Raw genomic sequence first — 16101 nt, 5'->3', positions numbered from 1 at the left:
CTGTTAACATATAAGCAGCATTTTACTTTAATGTTAATGTAGCTACTCAAAAAGGAGCTAATTTTGACCACTTTATATACTTTTAGGTAGTTTGATGTAGGACTGCAAGTCACGATTATTTTCACTATTGATTAATCTGCCAAATATTTTCTTGATTAATCTATTGTTTGTTATATAAAATGCAAGAAAGAGTCTGTCTGAGTGAAAAGAGTCTGCCAAAGTTTTCCAAAGCCCACAGGGATGAACAGTCCAAAATCCAAAAACTTTCAATTTACTATCACTTAGACTAAAACTGGCACTAAAGCCTTATAAATGACAAGCTGGAACTGGGTAATGTTTGACATTTTTGCTGTAAAAATGACAACATACAATTAATCCATCATCAAAATAGTTGCCAATTATTTTTCTATTGATCAAGTAAGCGATTTATAAACTAATTGTTGTAGCTCTAGTTTGATCTTAAGTGTTCATTGGTTTTTTTTTTGTGAAATTCAATCTGTAAAGTAACAAATAGCTAAATTCAGTTCATTTTTATTTATTTAGCGGCAAATTGTAACCCACATTATCGAAAGGCCCTTTACTGATTTACAGTAATATAGAGAGAAACCCAACAGTTCCCACCACTAAAGCTGTTCGATTAGTGTAGTTAAGTAAACAGTAAAATATTTTCTGAAATGAAGTGAGGTAGAACAATAAAGTAACATAGAATGGAAATACTCAAGTACAGTACTTGAGTAAATGTACTTTGTTACTTTCCACTGCTGTGCATCGATACCACTCTCATATTTACCGTCCCTACCAAACCAAATAAGAAACTGTGTCACCTACAGCCCCCTGACACATATTATTATGTGATCAGCTTAGCTCAGCATTAAGACTGGAAGCACCCAATCAGAAAATATTGCACAGCATAATCCCCAGGTAAAATGGCATATTGTCAGTTTTAGATGGATTACACAAACGAGATACAATGTGTTATTTAGTGAGCTTCAGAGGGGCTGGTTGGCAGATTTTTGTTAGCATTGGACAGACAGTCTAGCTCCGGCCTCCTGGCTCCAGTCTGTATGCTAAACTAAGCTAAGGAACGGCTGGCTCCAGCTACATATTTAACATGAAAACATTGGTGTGGTATCACCCTTCACATCTCACTCTAAGCAAGAAAGTGAATACATGTATTACCCAAAATCTCAATCTGTTCCTTAAAGTTGTTTTTGCTTACATCTCATCTACATTACGTCATGCAGTGAAACAGTGAATGATATAATTAGTGGACTGATTGAATAGTTAGTGGAGAACAGATGAGCAGATACAAGGTTTAAGAAAACAGGATTTTTTTTAATTTTTTTTTTATATCCCATACAAGGGCTTTATATCTCAGCTGGTCAGGGTGTATATACACTAATGGAGGCTTTCCCCTTAATTCCTAAATTTCTCACGCATGGGTCTTAAATGCAAGGGGGGATAAAGAGAACTGAAATAAATAAGCATTAGTCCAACATGACCTCGTCCTTTGTGTTGCTCCCAGATGGAAAGACAAGTTGAAACTGCACCAAGTTGTCCCAGGTGTGCACTCGGTACCGAAAATGTTTCAGAAGCAGAAACTTGGTGACTCAAAATCCAACCACCATCTGGAGAAACTTGACAGTTCAACCTACGTAATTTTTCAGTCTGAAAAGCTGCATCTGTCAGACGGTTGTGGTCGTCATTTCTTCTCCGTGATATGCGGCTCTGAGAGTTTATGGATGCGCAGCTCCTCCACCAGCTTGTCCACACAGGCCTTGAACAGAGGCTCAGGCTCCTGGAAGACGAGAGTCAAAACAAAACTAGGTCAGAACTCACAGGACACATAATGTATATGCTCTTATGATTAAGAAAATAAAGCATTTCAGCCTGTCATTATTTTTTTTTGTTTTTCAGGGGTGATGTGTGATCTGGTTAGGGCGGGATAGAGGAGGACCAAATTGATTTCCAGGTCATGTGACGATCGAGGAGCAAAGAACGATCAAATATGGGAAATGGGAGCCAATTATACTGTATGTCTGTGTTCTGTAATGAATGTCTTTCTCCCACGAAAAAAGAAGATATTTGCACTCTGCGTTTCCTATCTATATGTTCTGCAAAAGAGGAGCATTAGCTCTGTTGCTTTTTTTCTAGTTGTTGACGTGAGATTCAGGCAGTTGTGCTTGAGGACTTTGTTACCTTGTGCTCCAGCTGCCGCTGTTTCTCCACAGCCTCCTCCAGACTCAGACCCAGCCACTCTGCCTCCTCCTCTGGGATCTCAAACTGCTGCTCAGACAGAAACACAAAAAAAACTGTAATTAGTATTTTCATTAAGCTCCATCTCTTGTGCACTAGCTGAAAAACACCGAGGTTGTAACTGTTGTGCCAGCAACCACTCAACACATTTAGAATCAATCACATCTGACTGACCTTGTACTTGTTGTAGACCTTCTCTCTCTTGACAGGGTCGTTGGGGTAAAGCTCTGTGTTTTTGCGTGCCAGGCGAAGCAACATGGCCCTCTTCAGGTCCATTCCCAGCTTGGAGTTCAGGTCTTCCTTTGATGTCTAATAGGAGTTGGGACATTAGAGTCACATAAAGAGCCCTATGGAAAATGTCAGTCTGTTAAACAGAGGTAGCAATCTCTTACTTTGAGAATGTAAAAGTCGAAGCCATAGACAGCATCAATGAGGTCCAGAGTGCGGGCTGTGACGCTGATGGTGAACTTGTGATCGAGGATTTCGCTGTAAAGCTCTCTTTTGAACAGCTGTGGTTTCCAGGTCTTCCTCAGACGAGTTGACATCTACAACAAGAGACGATTCAGAGAATTCAGTTCAATGAGATGCTATGATGTCGAGTGATATTTTTCTTGGCAATATTGAGTCAGCACGCATATTTGAATAATTAATATTTTTCCATTAACGTTTATCCAAAACACACCATGGTGTTTGCATTCAGTGAAGCTGGATTGTGTAAACCCTAATACACATGCAAAGAAATTTTTAATATACAGTGGCATGAAAAAGTTTGCGCACCCCTGTTTCTGTTACTGTGAATAGTTAAGTGAGTAAAAATGACCTGATTTCCAAAAGGCATAAAGTTAAAGATTACAAATTTCTTTAATATTATGAGCAAGATTACTTTCTTATTTCCATCTTTTACAGTTTCAAAATAACAAAAAAGGAAAAGGGCCTGAAACAAAAGTTTGGGCAGCCTGCATTGTCAGTACTTAGTAACACCTGGTTTATAAATGCTTTTTGTAGCTGCTAAGAGTCTTTCAGTTCTTTTTTGAGGGATTTTTGCCCGTTTTCCCTACAAAAGGCTTCTAGTTCTGTGAGATTCTTATGCCTTCTTGCATGCACTGCTCTTTTGAGGTCTATCCACAGGTTTTTCCATGATTTTTACATTGGGGTACTGTGAGGGCCATGGCAAAACCTTCAGTTTACTCCTCTTGGTGTATTCCAATGTGGATTTTGAGGTGTGTTTAGGGTCATTATCCTGTTGTAGAAACCATCCTCTTTCAGTCTTCAGCTTCAACTTTAACTTTATGCGTTTTGGATTGGTTCATCTTCTACTCACTTGATTATTCACAGTATCGAAAATTTTGACCAGGGGTGCCCAAACTTTTTTCATGCCACTGTACTTGATTTCTGGGATTGTGTGTCCTCTTGACAATCCCATTTACTGAAATAAAAATGGCTCAAGTGTGATGAGCAGAGTGAAAAATTTATTGTACCTTGTACGGTATCTTAATGGTAAAAACAGAGAGCAGGTAATATAAGATTTTACATTCTCCCTTCTCCTTTTTCATCATAACATATCTATATTTTGTCACTGATTACGGTTTAAATTTTAGACTTTCGTGTTGAGCTGATTATAAAAAATAAAAAAAAGATGAAATGAAATAACGTTTTCCTTTGGAAATAGAATTAGCACGCAACACAAATCTTATATTGAAACATATTGCAATGTACCATCGGAATAATCAGAATACTGCATATTCTAAAAGTAATACTGTGGTTCAAGTATTATGATAATATTATGATTCACACTTAAAATCAGGGCTGCAACTAACCATTATTTTCAATGCTGATTAAACTGCGGATTATTTTCTCAATTAGTTGATTAATAATTTGTTCTATAAATTGTCAGAACGGAAAAAAATGACTTATATATTATTATATAAAAGTTATAATTTGCCACAGCCCAAATCACTTGTTTAAATGACCAACATTCCAAGACCCGAAGATATTCAATTTACTATCACATATGACAAAAATGGTGTCAAATCTCACTTTGTCATTGTTGGCATATCTGTAACCTCTTATCCAGCCTTCTCCACCCCACAGGCCGTCCTGGGACGGTGGAGGGTAGTAGATGGGGATCGGGACATCCTGCACCCGCTCCTTCTGCCCAGTCTTTGGGTTGGCACGGTACTGGACTCCCAGGGGTCTCCAGTGGACAGGGGTCGGCTCTTTCTTCTCAAGGGACTTGAGGTAGTGCTTAGGGAGACGAGCGTAGATGCCCTGCTTCAGTTTCAGGGCCTCCCAGACTTTGGGAGAGTATTTTAGAAGAGGCATGACAGACTGTCTTTTGAAGACAAATCTAGTAACACAAAATAAGGAGAAAATGAAATATTATCACTTAGTAACTGTAGTAAACATGAGTCAGGTGCTGGTCAAATGCAGGCAACGTCAAAAATAAAACCAGAAATTAGGAGGAGCTTTTTCTGCACATTGCTTTTTAAAATTCATTGAAACATTGTCAAGTGCCAATTTTTATAAGTTGTTTTATTTGTCAAGCAAGATTTCTGGTCACTATCTAGACCAAATCAGACCAGGTCTTGATCAAAAGCCACTATACTTACACTTATCAAATATAAAACTAGATAAACAGTGACATCTTAGAGACTGTTTAAAACACGTTAGGTAACTGCAGTCATACTAACCTAAATATTTAATTTGGTGAGGGGCTTTTGAAAACGTGGTTAAAATATTCTCTGAAATTATAACTGCATTACTTTGAAATAACTCAATTAGCTAAATACTATTAGTTTCTGGCTGGTGGTTGCATGGTACAGATTGTCTTTAAATGATTAATATTAATTTAAACTCACAAGCAAAAAGTGAATAACTTTCATAACGTTTCTCGTTAGCATTACGCTCACTAGCACAGGCTAATAACACAGATACAACTCAGTTCTTTTGACCAAACAAGGCCTCTACGACTATGACATAACGTTAGGAATAATTTCAGAAGTCTGTCCTACCGGGTGGTAAGAAAACAGCGACCTTCGCCGAGCACAAAGTGAGTTTTACATCCACGTTTTCCTCAAAATCGAACAAGCAAGGACAACACGAATCCTGCCGCACACTCGGTACCTGCCCGCACTGATCGGCCCGCCCACATTGACGAGGGACATGAGTGGATGCCAGGCTGGAAAATCTTCGCAGTTAATTGGCTTTCATGGTCGTCAATCAAAGTTTTTTTTTTTCATTCCGGGCACGCCGGATGTAGATTCACAGACGGGTCAAAGATTGAAAATGTATTTCTACTATTTATTTATTTATTTATTTATTTATTTATTTTTTATTTATTTATTATTTATTTATTTATCTATCATTAATTGTATGTATACTTTTATTTTAATAACTAGTATTTTAATTTCCAATAATCAAATCAGAACAATCTTACACAGGTGTTGGGTATATAAACCAACTACACATTCAAGTGTAAATATTTTGTACATTTCCTCTTGTCTCTTTTTGGATTTTTATTCTTGTTATTTTGATATCCATGCTCTTCTTTTCACTTTTTGTTATGGTAAATAACCCGTTAAAAGTTAATCAAAATTACATCTATGTCATAAGTAGCTTGATTAAAATAAATTACAAAAGTAGCAATAGGACAATGTAAACATACTGTCCTACACAGAAAGGTCCCGTTAACAAAGGTGTACGTAGAGACATATTAACAGCCAGATGTATTCTACTTAAATTAAAAAATGATCAAAAGTAAAAGTATTTATTATGCAGAAAGGCCCCTTTCAGAGTATTATATTATTATGTTACATTATGAGGGATGCATTATGTGAGCAGTATTTTGATGAAGCTTGTGAAGGTGGAGCTGATTTTAACAGCTTCATTTAATGTTGGATAGTTTAACCCCTTAATTATTTATAATATTTTTGTAAGATAATCCTATTTTTTATAATAATCATCATGGGTGTGATCATATGTTATATTTATGTGTGCCATAATTTATGCATATAATTATTTCTTTTCTTTTATTTATTGGTTATTTAATAGGGACACTGCACAATACATTTATTGTACCAGATAAAGCTAAAAGCTTTATTTTCATCTGTGATCCCTGTGTGGAGCCCACCAGTGATGCGGACGTTGAATAAATAATAGATAAAAGTCAGTTGTGGAGCTTTACAATTTTTTCACCTTAAATAACGGACATAATGAAACACAATATGAATACGAAAATCTGAAAACAAAAGAAGAAAGGAAAACAACCCAAAAACAGAAAAACAGTTTTCAATAAGACAGTATACCATCATTAACTTCAAAATCATAAAAAAAACATTCCATCAGTACAAGAAATTACGTACTTTAGCTGTTCAATAAATGTAGTGGACCATACAATAGATCACCCAAGTAAAATAAAAGTACCTCAAAGAGTACAGTACTTGAGTACTTTGATGAAGTCAAAGAAAAAGTGAAAAAAAATGTACACAATTCCTTTTAATGAGTTAGACTTTTATTGTGAAGTGCGAGGAAAAAAGCTTGACAGGAAGACTCGTGACGTTGTCAGGAGAGTTTAAAGGTTGTAACAGTAAAACTGAAAAGAAAAAAGACCCGGTTAATGCACATGCTTAACGCGGTTAATCTTGACAGTTAATTTATAATATTTACCTTTAAACTATCTAAAGTCTTAGTATAACTTGGACTCATTGTCGTAAACACTGAAAAAGTCACCAAAAGTCGTTGATGTTATTTCCCTGGTAAAACCAAGTCTTTAAAGGTAGATATCACAGTGACGATCATCCACCGCCCGAAAGGTGGAATTGAACCACTCTGCCGCTAAGCAGCTACAGGTTTGAAGCCTGCACCCCGGACCACCGAGGCTCATCCGGGCATTTAAAAACATGGCATCACGTGCTATTTAAACCTCAATCCAACGACACCCGTCTTAGTCAGGGTGTCAAGCAAAAAAAAAACAAACAAACGAAAAAAAAGACTGCATCTTGCGTGTATTTCTTCATCAAAGATCGTGTACATATTGAGCGACCATGTGCTGGTTACTTGAAACCAATAGCTATGTCAAATAAACACAAAAAAGGGACATATAGTGGAGTCTGTGCTCTTTTATGCAATGCAGACGTCTTTTGATTGGTTGTGTGGAAATAAAGAGGTGGAGCCAGATCGCGTCATCTCAGGTAAGATATATGTTCAGGATTACAATTAAACATAAAGCCATACTGCCATGTCATGGCAGGAAAGGCACAGGTGATAATTGATGACATTAACAATGGCTACATCCCATGTGCCAGTTACTGTTCATGTTGAACAGCCATTATTGTTTTTAGTTACACCCAGTGTTGGATGTAGTATTTAAAAAAAAAAAAAAAAAACTACCTCTGTAGTTCAGGTGCAGCTAACTTTTAAGGGCTGCAACTAATGATTATTTTCATTATGAATTAATCTGGTGACTATTGTCTCAATTATGTAATCAACCGACTGTTTGTAAAATATCAGATAATAGTACGAAATGTCAAGAGTCAAAGCGACTTTTGCTTTTTTGTTGAACTATATCCAAATGTCAGAATTATTCAGGTTACTGTAATCTACAACAAGGAAAAGCAGCGACTCCGTAGTTTTGAGAAGCTGGGGCCATGAAATGGTTGAAGTTTTTGCATGACAAAATGACCTTACAAATTAATCTGTTGTTATTAAAATTAAAATTGACCAATTGATTAATCGACTCATCATTTCAGCTCTAATTTTATATACTATTGGGTAGTTTAATCTATAACAGTGCATTATATTATATAAGGTCTTCATATGTTTTCTATGTAAAATCTGAATTGGTAAAGTAAGTGGTAACTACAGCTGTATCAAGTGTTAAAATACTTATCCATGTGTATTTCCTTTTGCTGCTGTGACACTTTAGTGTTGGTGTGTGGGATCAAAAGAACTTTATACTATTTTAAAATGAGAAGAGACTCACTTTAGTATTATTATTTATTTTATTTCAGTCATACATGATAAAGAATACAAAGGTTCCAGGTACAAATGAGGGAACACTAGATCTAGTTTTACAGAATTTCACTTGATATTACATTAATATCTTTGGTGTAGCACCTTGTTAATGTCATAAAGCTAACAGAACACTTCAATATAATGTGCAAGCAGGGTTTTGTTTTATTTTCCTTCAGTATAATTAAAACTGACGGTCAGAGAAAGGTGTTCTCTATGACGAGTGTCTGAGGCTCTTCCTTTGTTTCCCCAGGTGGTGGTGCCAGCTGGCTCCCGGTCTCCTCTTCTAAGGCAGAGCAGCACATGTTCCCAGTACAAGCCTTCCCACAGGCGAGGCTGCAGGCCAGGAGAGGAGGCAGGGACGGGTCTTCTCTGTGGACAACAGGGGAGGCATCACCCCCACTGCCTGCAGAGCACCCAGAGCATGAAGCAAACTCTGGCTGAACGGTGCAGCAGCTCACTCCCACACTCTGCAGCACCTTAGTGACCCCTAACATCAGATCAGCACACCTGGACATATGTGAAATGATTCACAAAACAAAAAACATAGTTTTCAAACTGGACCCATACCAATATGTGTGAAAACAGTCAGTAGCCATTCCTAAAAGCTAAAAAAAATCCCCAGAGGTATGAATGTGAGTAGGATTATCAGTCTGTGTGTGTCAGCCCTGTGAGAGACTGGTGACCTGTCCAGGGTGGACAGCACCTGTAGCCCAGTGTGTGCTGGGACTGGCTCCAACCTCCTGTGACGATGCACAGGATAAATGGGGAATACATAAAGCAGAGATGGAGGATGATTCTTTTGGTTTGTCTCTCCCCAAGCACGAATTACAACCTAACAAAACCAGCCATTGCCAATTTTGCCAGCCGATAAGCCACATTGTCTTTGTTTAGGCGTTGACTAGATCTTTTACTTGTTATAACAATATACCAACTTAACATGTTATAATGAGTTCCTTGTTTTTCTTGTATTAATGAGATCAGTTAGTATTGTGTAATAACAAGAAAGTGAGTAGTTGTTGAAATGGGTCGCTTGTAATGACGAACCTGCAGCGAATTCTTGATGGATCGTTTCAGCGTCTTTCAGCTCATTGTTTTCGTTTTCCGATGCGTAACTGTACTGATTCACTCTTACTGGTCTCATTGTGTTGTTTTCGGCTGCAGCAGGGAGCTGTTTGCAGTGAAAAAGCTCTAAAAACCCACAGGGCACTGCTTACAGACAAAGTTCGCATCTAGCTGGTGAATGTAGTCGAGCACTTAGCTGGTAAAGAACCACATATCTTAGTCATGACTTGATGAAGACCAAAAACTGAGTTGAAAGGAAACCTACATTGAACAGTAATGTTCCTTTGTGTCTAGGTGATGTGTAAATGGCCAACTGTTTGCTAACATGTTCAACATAACAACTTTATACAGTGATTATATGTCAGTGTTGTGTTCACAGCTTGTTGCTTTACCCTTTTTAAAGGAATTATCGCAGGTTTGAATTATGAAGATATATCTTATTAAACCAGCAGTGATGTGTGAATGTGTTTGTGTGTGCATGGGGGGATGAGAGGTTTTCTTAAGCACAGCACAGGTTGAAAACTGTTGTATAAACACAGTGCACGAACTATTTAAATGAAATCTCTAGTTTGGGCGGCAGCGAAGTAGAACATCCCTAAAATCAACAAAATGTGTTGATTGTCAAACTTCTCAAGTTCACCTGTGTGCTGGAAACCCAGCATGGCACTGTACATGGACAGAGGCTACCATGAATGATTCAGTTAACTGCCAGACGTGGAGGTCGTGCACAGCCTGCACTCCAGGGATACTTGCAATCCTTCGTCCGAGATCAGGCACACGAATGTGTGGAGGTGTGGCCTGTAGCAGCAGCAGTCCGTACCTGTGCACCTGGAGGGGAGATGTGTCAGTAAAACATCGGCAGCAGTCAGTACAGGTTTGGATACAGCTGCGGCAAATACGAACAACATAAATAAATATGTGCTGGATACCTATTAGTACAAGTGAGGGAGTACAGGAAACAAGTGGGGGAGAAATTTGCATTTAGGGGAAACATTAAGCTACAACTGTAAGTACTTTTCTAAATTACCCAGCGTATACTGAATAAGGTAAGAAGTAACAGGGTAAAAACAGGGCACCGGCAGACTTAGTCAATATGTCCTTTCAATGTAGCTACACTATAATTACTTGAAAAAGGGGGCTGAACATTGGTAGACTTCATTTTCCAGCACAGTATTTAATCATCAAGAAACACAACCTATGAAACTATAAACTATTTTGTACTTATAGCTATAAAGACACACCCATCTTTGCAGTCTAAGCCAAATGTTTTGTTCCCCAGCAATGACAATAATGTAAAGAAACACATTAAAAACATTCAAACTATATTGATAATTAAGTGCTATATATTTAAAAACTTCTTACATTGCAATTTTACATGTAATTTCCCAAAGTTCAAAGTTTTTGCAAATATATCATGATTGAAAAAAAGACTATACAAATAATTCCACTTTCACTTTCAATATCAACACTGTTCCCTCAATGTTCCTGCCTTGTTACACAGTAATAATAGGCTGTAATTTAAAGCCTTACCAAATTTTTCAAATCTCCGACAATTTTTCTTTCTAGTCTGTCTGTAATAAGTGGGTTGAACTCTTAACTTGGTCTTGATGAGAGCTTCGGCTCTCATTTAAACTAAATGGCATGATATCAACACACAGAGCCTGACCTGTGGCGTAGCTGTGGCGATCAGCGTAATCACAGCCAGCAGGGAGAGACCAGGTTCCACGTAAACCAGGAGGCTACAGGCTCCAGAGCTGTGCGGGCACGGAGGGCCAACCAGCTGCATCACAAGGCTGTTGATCAGGGCTAGAAGGGCGGTAAAAAGGCCCTGAATGACAAGGAACAACGACAGGAGGAAGACTGGCCGCTGGCTGCTTGGTACAGGGCTCTCAGTGTGATGTGATGACTTGCAGACTGGGGAGGTTTTAAATTCATTTTGACTGTCTGAAATGGGAGAAAACAGTAAAACATTAGTTCTTTAGACACTGGATCAGAGTTAACTCTTTCTCATACTGTGCTTTCATATATTTAGAGATACTTGATATATTAGAGTCAGTATCACAATATTAATAAGTACATTTTTAATATTAATAGTTATGTATGTAGGCAAATTGAAGTGAGATGTGTTTCACAGTTATGCCCTACATCTTAACTCTTCAAATGCATAAAAAAACCCCACCGACTTTCATTTGATCAGTTTTGAATGTTTTTAACTAAAAAAACAACAACACATAGGCATAATATCTTCAATTTGATGACAACTGGGCAAACTTCATCTGCTGAGGAAGATTTTGCGATACAAGTGAAAGCTCCAGAACAGGAACTAATGGACTCTGTGGGGAGACTGAAAATATTTATTTCATGTAAAAAAGTAATTTTACCTGAAAAATACATCTCACCCATAACATACTTGGTTACATGTTAAACCTAAATATTAAAAAAAAAAAATTCAAATGTTATTTTTTCATGTGGCTCTTTTTCGATGGGACACTAAAGTAAGAAAGGTGACAGTCCAAGGAGCTAAACGCTCTTACCAAGATGTCCCACGCTGGCATTGTCTTCGGAAATCTCCGTGAAGTCCTTTGAATGACTCTCACACTTGCAAGGCTTCAGATCTGCAAGACCGCTCGCGAGCTCACAGTCCTGGCTGTCCTGTGGAGCTGCTGCATGCAGGTGGACGTCTGGCTGTCGTCGTGGGGTTTGAGAGTCGGTGTCAGGGATGCTGGAGGTTCCTGGGTTACAGAGTACAAGTGCCCCATTGTGGAACGAGTCGTCCACAGCAGATTGGACTTGGCTAACGTCATCTAGGACTCGCCCCGGCTCAGCCAGGCCTTTGGTTTCCTCTTCAGTCAAGACTGTGGGAATCAAACAGAGGAATGAAAAACAAACATTGACACTGTTTGATGTTCTTTACAGCTGAATATACAATTTGAAGCTACTTCAAAGAGAAATCTGTCAGGGCAATATCCTCACCTTGAGGGGCACACTAATTCTTCTGTAGTAAAAGATCATTATTATCAGAACGCCAGTATAAGCATGTGCTTTCACACTGATTAACTTAAACTCACAAGTAATCGTTAATTTTGATAGCATCTTAGGTCTGTTACTGAACATATTTCAGCTGCATGCATCATCGTGAGCTGCTACAAATTCTGCAATGAATAAATTCCAGCTGCCGTGATTACAGATACGAGTCTCACACGACATTAGACTTTAAAATCCTCAAGTAAAGTGGAAAGTCTGGTCATCGCACATAAAACAATTAACTTTTGTATCTAAGATTAGATGGATCAGATTTCTGTTGTCACATGTCCAGATTCCAGTTGAAAAAATCATGTTTTAGGATCAAAATCCATGTCTCGAACCTACAGCTAGCATCCCTATAGCCTGCTGGCTATAGCCTCCTATTTACCATGAAGACACAACAATGGGATCAATCTTCTCATCTATCTCTCGGCAAAAAGTGTGAGCTATAAACACTTTTGTTGTTAGATGCCTTCAGACGACATGTCTGTAAACATTTCGAGCATAATGATGCTGTTCTACCATCTGACAAACACACCGATTAAAAGCGACTGATGCCTTTAATTGTATTCCATCCAGTAATAGGGATTTTGTTATAAAAATGCAAAAAAAAAAAAAAAAAGTAAATACTTTTTATAACATAGTGGGTACAACTTTGTATTGTGTTGCTTTGTAGCGGAGTTTGTAAGATCAATTCCAGTGTGAACGATTTAAGGGGGCTCTATTGACAGGAATGGAATATAATATTCATAATGATGTTTTCATAATCAGCTGAACCTAAGAATTGTTGGGTTTTCGTTAGCTTAGAATGAGCCCTTCATATCTACATAGGGAGTGTGTCGTCTTCCATGGAGCCCGCCATGTGGCACTGCCATGTTTCTACAGTAGCCAAGAATGGAAAAACCAGTCACTGGCTCTAGAAAGCTTATTTTGCATTTTAACATTACCCGAAGGCCACCGTGGGTTCTCCTACATGCTTAGAAAGGAAAGGGAGGGGTATTCAGGGGGTTGAAATCTCCCACCTCACCACTAGATGCTACTAAATCCTACACACTGGTCCTTTAAATGTTAATAAATCATTTACCAATGCTTTATAGATCAGTTTAATGCATTAATAAGATCAATTTTTGGGTTGCCAGATTTTGAAAAATCTCTCTAGCCTGAAATGTTCCCATTAATGGCTTATAACTAATCTAATGAACATGAGTAAATTATTTATTAGCCATTAATAAAGCTATTAGTTACAACCTATAAAGCCTTTATAAAGATATTTTATTAGAAAGTGATACGACAGATTTTTATAGTGCATGTATTAGATATGGACAATCAGCAATCAAAGTCAATGTGTAATCTGTGGGTAATGTTACCTTTGTGGTTCACTTCAAGGTGAGATTCGGCCTCTGGTCGCCCGTTGGCTCCGGCCCTCTCCTGCAGCTGTTTCCAGTTCAGCCTGAGCAAGAGCATTTTATGGAGCAGACTGACAACTCCGACCACCACAAGCAGCAGGGGGCGCTCTACTGGGTGTGGCTCCAGGGAAAAGCTCACGATTTCCATTAAGCTAGAAATACACAGAGAGGACAGGAGAAGACTGGAAATGAAAGCCCCCACAACCTGAATCCTGCTGCTGGCGTAGGAGACACCGCAGGTGGGAGCCGGAGGAGAGATTGGTGGGGAGCAGAGTTGATGAGAGATAAAGGCTGAGGCTGCTCCATGGTTAGGCAGAGGAGCGGCAGGGTCATCTGGGGGGGGCGACCCAGCGGTGGCAGTCTGGGTGCCATGTAGAGGTTCGGTTGATGACTCTGCAGGTAGGGTGGAAGGAGCTGCTGCTGAGGAGGAGGAAGCATGTGGAGACGCAAGGGAGTCCAAAGAGGAGGGCGGAGGTTTCATTATGCCTGCGGTTCGAGGAGGAGGAAGAGCCATGCCCATGAGGATGAAAAGCGTGTGGAAACTATCCACCAGGGTGATGAGGGACTTGCACAACTGACTGACGGCAACCTCACACACCAGCAAGAGGATGGTCACTCCCAGCATGCACCAGTGTAGCACCCTCATACCTGCAACTGAGAGTAGTCTATAAAAATGCAAACATCAGGCATTATTTTCAGTTTTTATTTTAAGAAACTAAAAAAAAACAACAACATGGATCTAAATATGATTTTTTAAAATAAATAAAAGAAAAATCTGATTTAAAAACTCATTTACATTTTCTCCTCTCTTGTCACTTTCTATTTCTAGAACAGGTTTCCTAGATGTACAGTGATCAGTGTTTTCTTGAAGAGGGAAAATAACATTTTTGGATGCATAGCTTAATAAAATTAGGGCTTGACTGAGAAATCTGCCAGGCTGATATATTGATATTGGTACTGGCATAAGACTATATGACTGATGATAAGAAGTAATAAACTATACTAGAAAAATGCTGAGATTTTGGCAGTGTTTGTTTGTTTAAGAAAAACTATCTCAATTGCATAGTTTTCCCACTAGACAACACTGATGAGTTTATTTTTCAACTGTAAAATGTCCTGCTCAGTACATATCTCGATCACAATTCATAATTAATAACCACAATTAATGACCAAATTGAAGGGGTCCCTATCAAAAGACTTTACCCTACTTAAAATGTGTTATGTTGTGTTTATATTATATTTATAAAATCAATTTTGTCCAAATTTGTTCAACAATTAAATATGAAGTCCAGTACCAATCGGGCTATACATATTATCAGTGTGAAAAAGTCTTTAAACCATGTGTATTCTAATTGAAGATTTTGACGTTTTTGTGTGAAATTCTGTAAATAATGAAAACGCCAGACAGTTAAGTCCCTGGTTAGGCTTTTATATACACATTAAGTAACACAAAACCCCATGTAAACACAAGTTATTTACTGTATTATAGCTGCCATTAGTAATTGTTTAATGATATTTACTCTTGTCATCAAAGGTTTCAGAGTTTCAGAGTTTCAAAGTTTCAGTCATTCTTCCAGAAAAAAACATCAAACATTGTCAACACTGTTATTCATTGTAAATTGATAATCTGACTTTTGGAGAGTTGGTCGGACAAATCTGTAATGAGTACTCATACTTTTGGTACTTTAATTATATTTTGATGCATACTTTGGTACTTTTACTTAAGTAACATTTTGAATCCAGGTCTTTTTCTATACTGTGGTATTGCTACTTTTACTCAATTAAAAGATCCCAATACTTCCTCCCCCAACGACTGTGAGTCATGAATAAACACGTATGTACATGTAACATGCAACAAACTATTTGCACAAGCAGGAAAAATGCAACAAATGTAGACAATGTATGCTTTTTTTCAGTCTAAAGTTGAATTACCCCAGAAAAGTGGACGACCCTCAGCCAGCAATAGGAGGCAAGTTAGGTTGTTGGATGTGATCTGTGCGCCGAAATCTGAAAAATGTCATTCATCGTGCTCACCATCTCTCCCTCTCTCTGTCCCACCACACTCCTCCTCTGCTCTAATCGCAGTCATGTGAGCTGGGGAGGGGGTGGGTGGTATCGTCCTCTCCTCAGTTATCCCTGCTTGGATTCCCTCCTCAGCTCAATGGTGGGAGAGAATGCCTTCAGCGGACGATCACACAGCCCACCCACCCTTCATACACTCTCTGAGCAGATCAACTGAAGCTAATTTGCACTAATTAAATCTCCAATATGTTGTCAGGATTACATTACCAGATCACAACATAAGGTGAGACCGCCTTAGTTTTATAGGCCCTCAAACTAT

The 16101-nt window shown here is 38.4% G+C and overlaps 2 protein-coding genes and 1 non-coding gene across 4 annotated transcripts; all 3 read right to left on the bottom strand.

Annotated features, from left to right (window-relative positions):
• Positions 1 to 1327: 1327 nt before the first annotated feature.
• Positions 1328 to 5420, bottom strand: mrpl28 (mitochondrial ribosomal protein L28). Its single transcript, XM_040129990.1, has 6 exons — positions 5268 to 5420; positions 4294 to 4603; positions 2649 to 2801; positions 2431 to 2565; positions 2200 to 2286; positions 1328 to 1798 (listed from the first exon to the last, which is right to left on the bottom strand). The coding sequence occupies exons 2-6, from the start codon at positions 4576 to 4578 to the stop codon at positions 1703 to 1705; spliced, it is 756 nt and encodes a 251-aa protein (XP_039985924.1). The 5' UTR covers positions 4579 to 4603; positions 5268 to 5420; the 3' UTR covers positions 1328 to 1702.
• A 1637-nt stretch (positions 5421 to 7057) lies between these two features.
• trnastop-uca lies at positions 7058 to 7144 on the bottom strand. The gene has a single exon. It is a non-coding gene; the product is annotated as a tRNA-Sec (tRNA).
• A 1138-nt stretch (positions 7145 to 8282) lies between these two features.
• Positions 8283 to 15802, bottom strand: LOC120792105 (zinc transporter 1). Of its 2 annotated transcripts, none has more exons than XM_040131150.1 (6): positions 15693 to 15802; positions 13722 to 14425; positions 11865 to 12185; positions 10997 to 11274; positions 9971 to 10158; positions 8283 to 8775 (listed from the first exon to the last, which is right to left on the bottom strand). In XM_040131150.1, the coding sequence occupies exons 2-6, from the start codon at positions 14404 to 14406 to the stop codon at positions 8463 to 8465; spliced, it is 1785 nt and encodes a 594-aa protein (XP_039987084.1). In that variant the 5' UTR covers positions 14407 to 14425; positions 15693 to 15802; the 3' UTR covers positions 8283 to 8462. The 2 variants fall into 2 exon arrangements, with proteins under 2 accessions (XP_039987084.1, XP_039987085.1); XM_040131151.1 differs by having other exon boundaries at positions 13722 to 14414; positions 15693 to 15764.
• Between the last annotated feature and the right edge of the window lie 299 nt (positions 15803 to 16101).

The sequence above is a fragment of the Xiphias gladius genome, chromosome 7, assembly GCF_016859285.1.
Source record: "Xiphias gladius isolate SHS-SW01 ecotype Sanya breed wild chromosome 7, ASM1685928v1, whole genome shotgun sequence".
Lineage (NCBI taxonomy): Eukaryota > Metazoa > Chordata > Actinopteri > Istiophoriformes > Xiphiidae > Xiphias > Xiphias gladius.
Note: the sequence above shows the minus strand (reverse complement) of the source record. Positions and strands in the feature narration are given on the sequence as shown.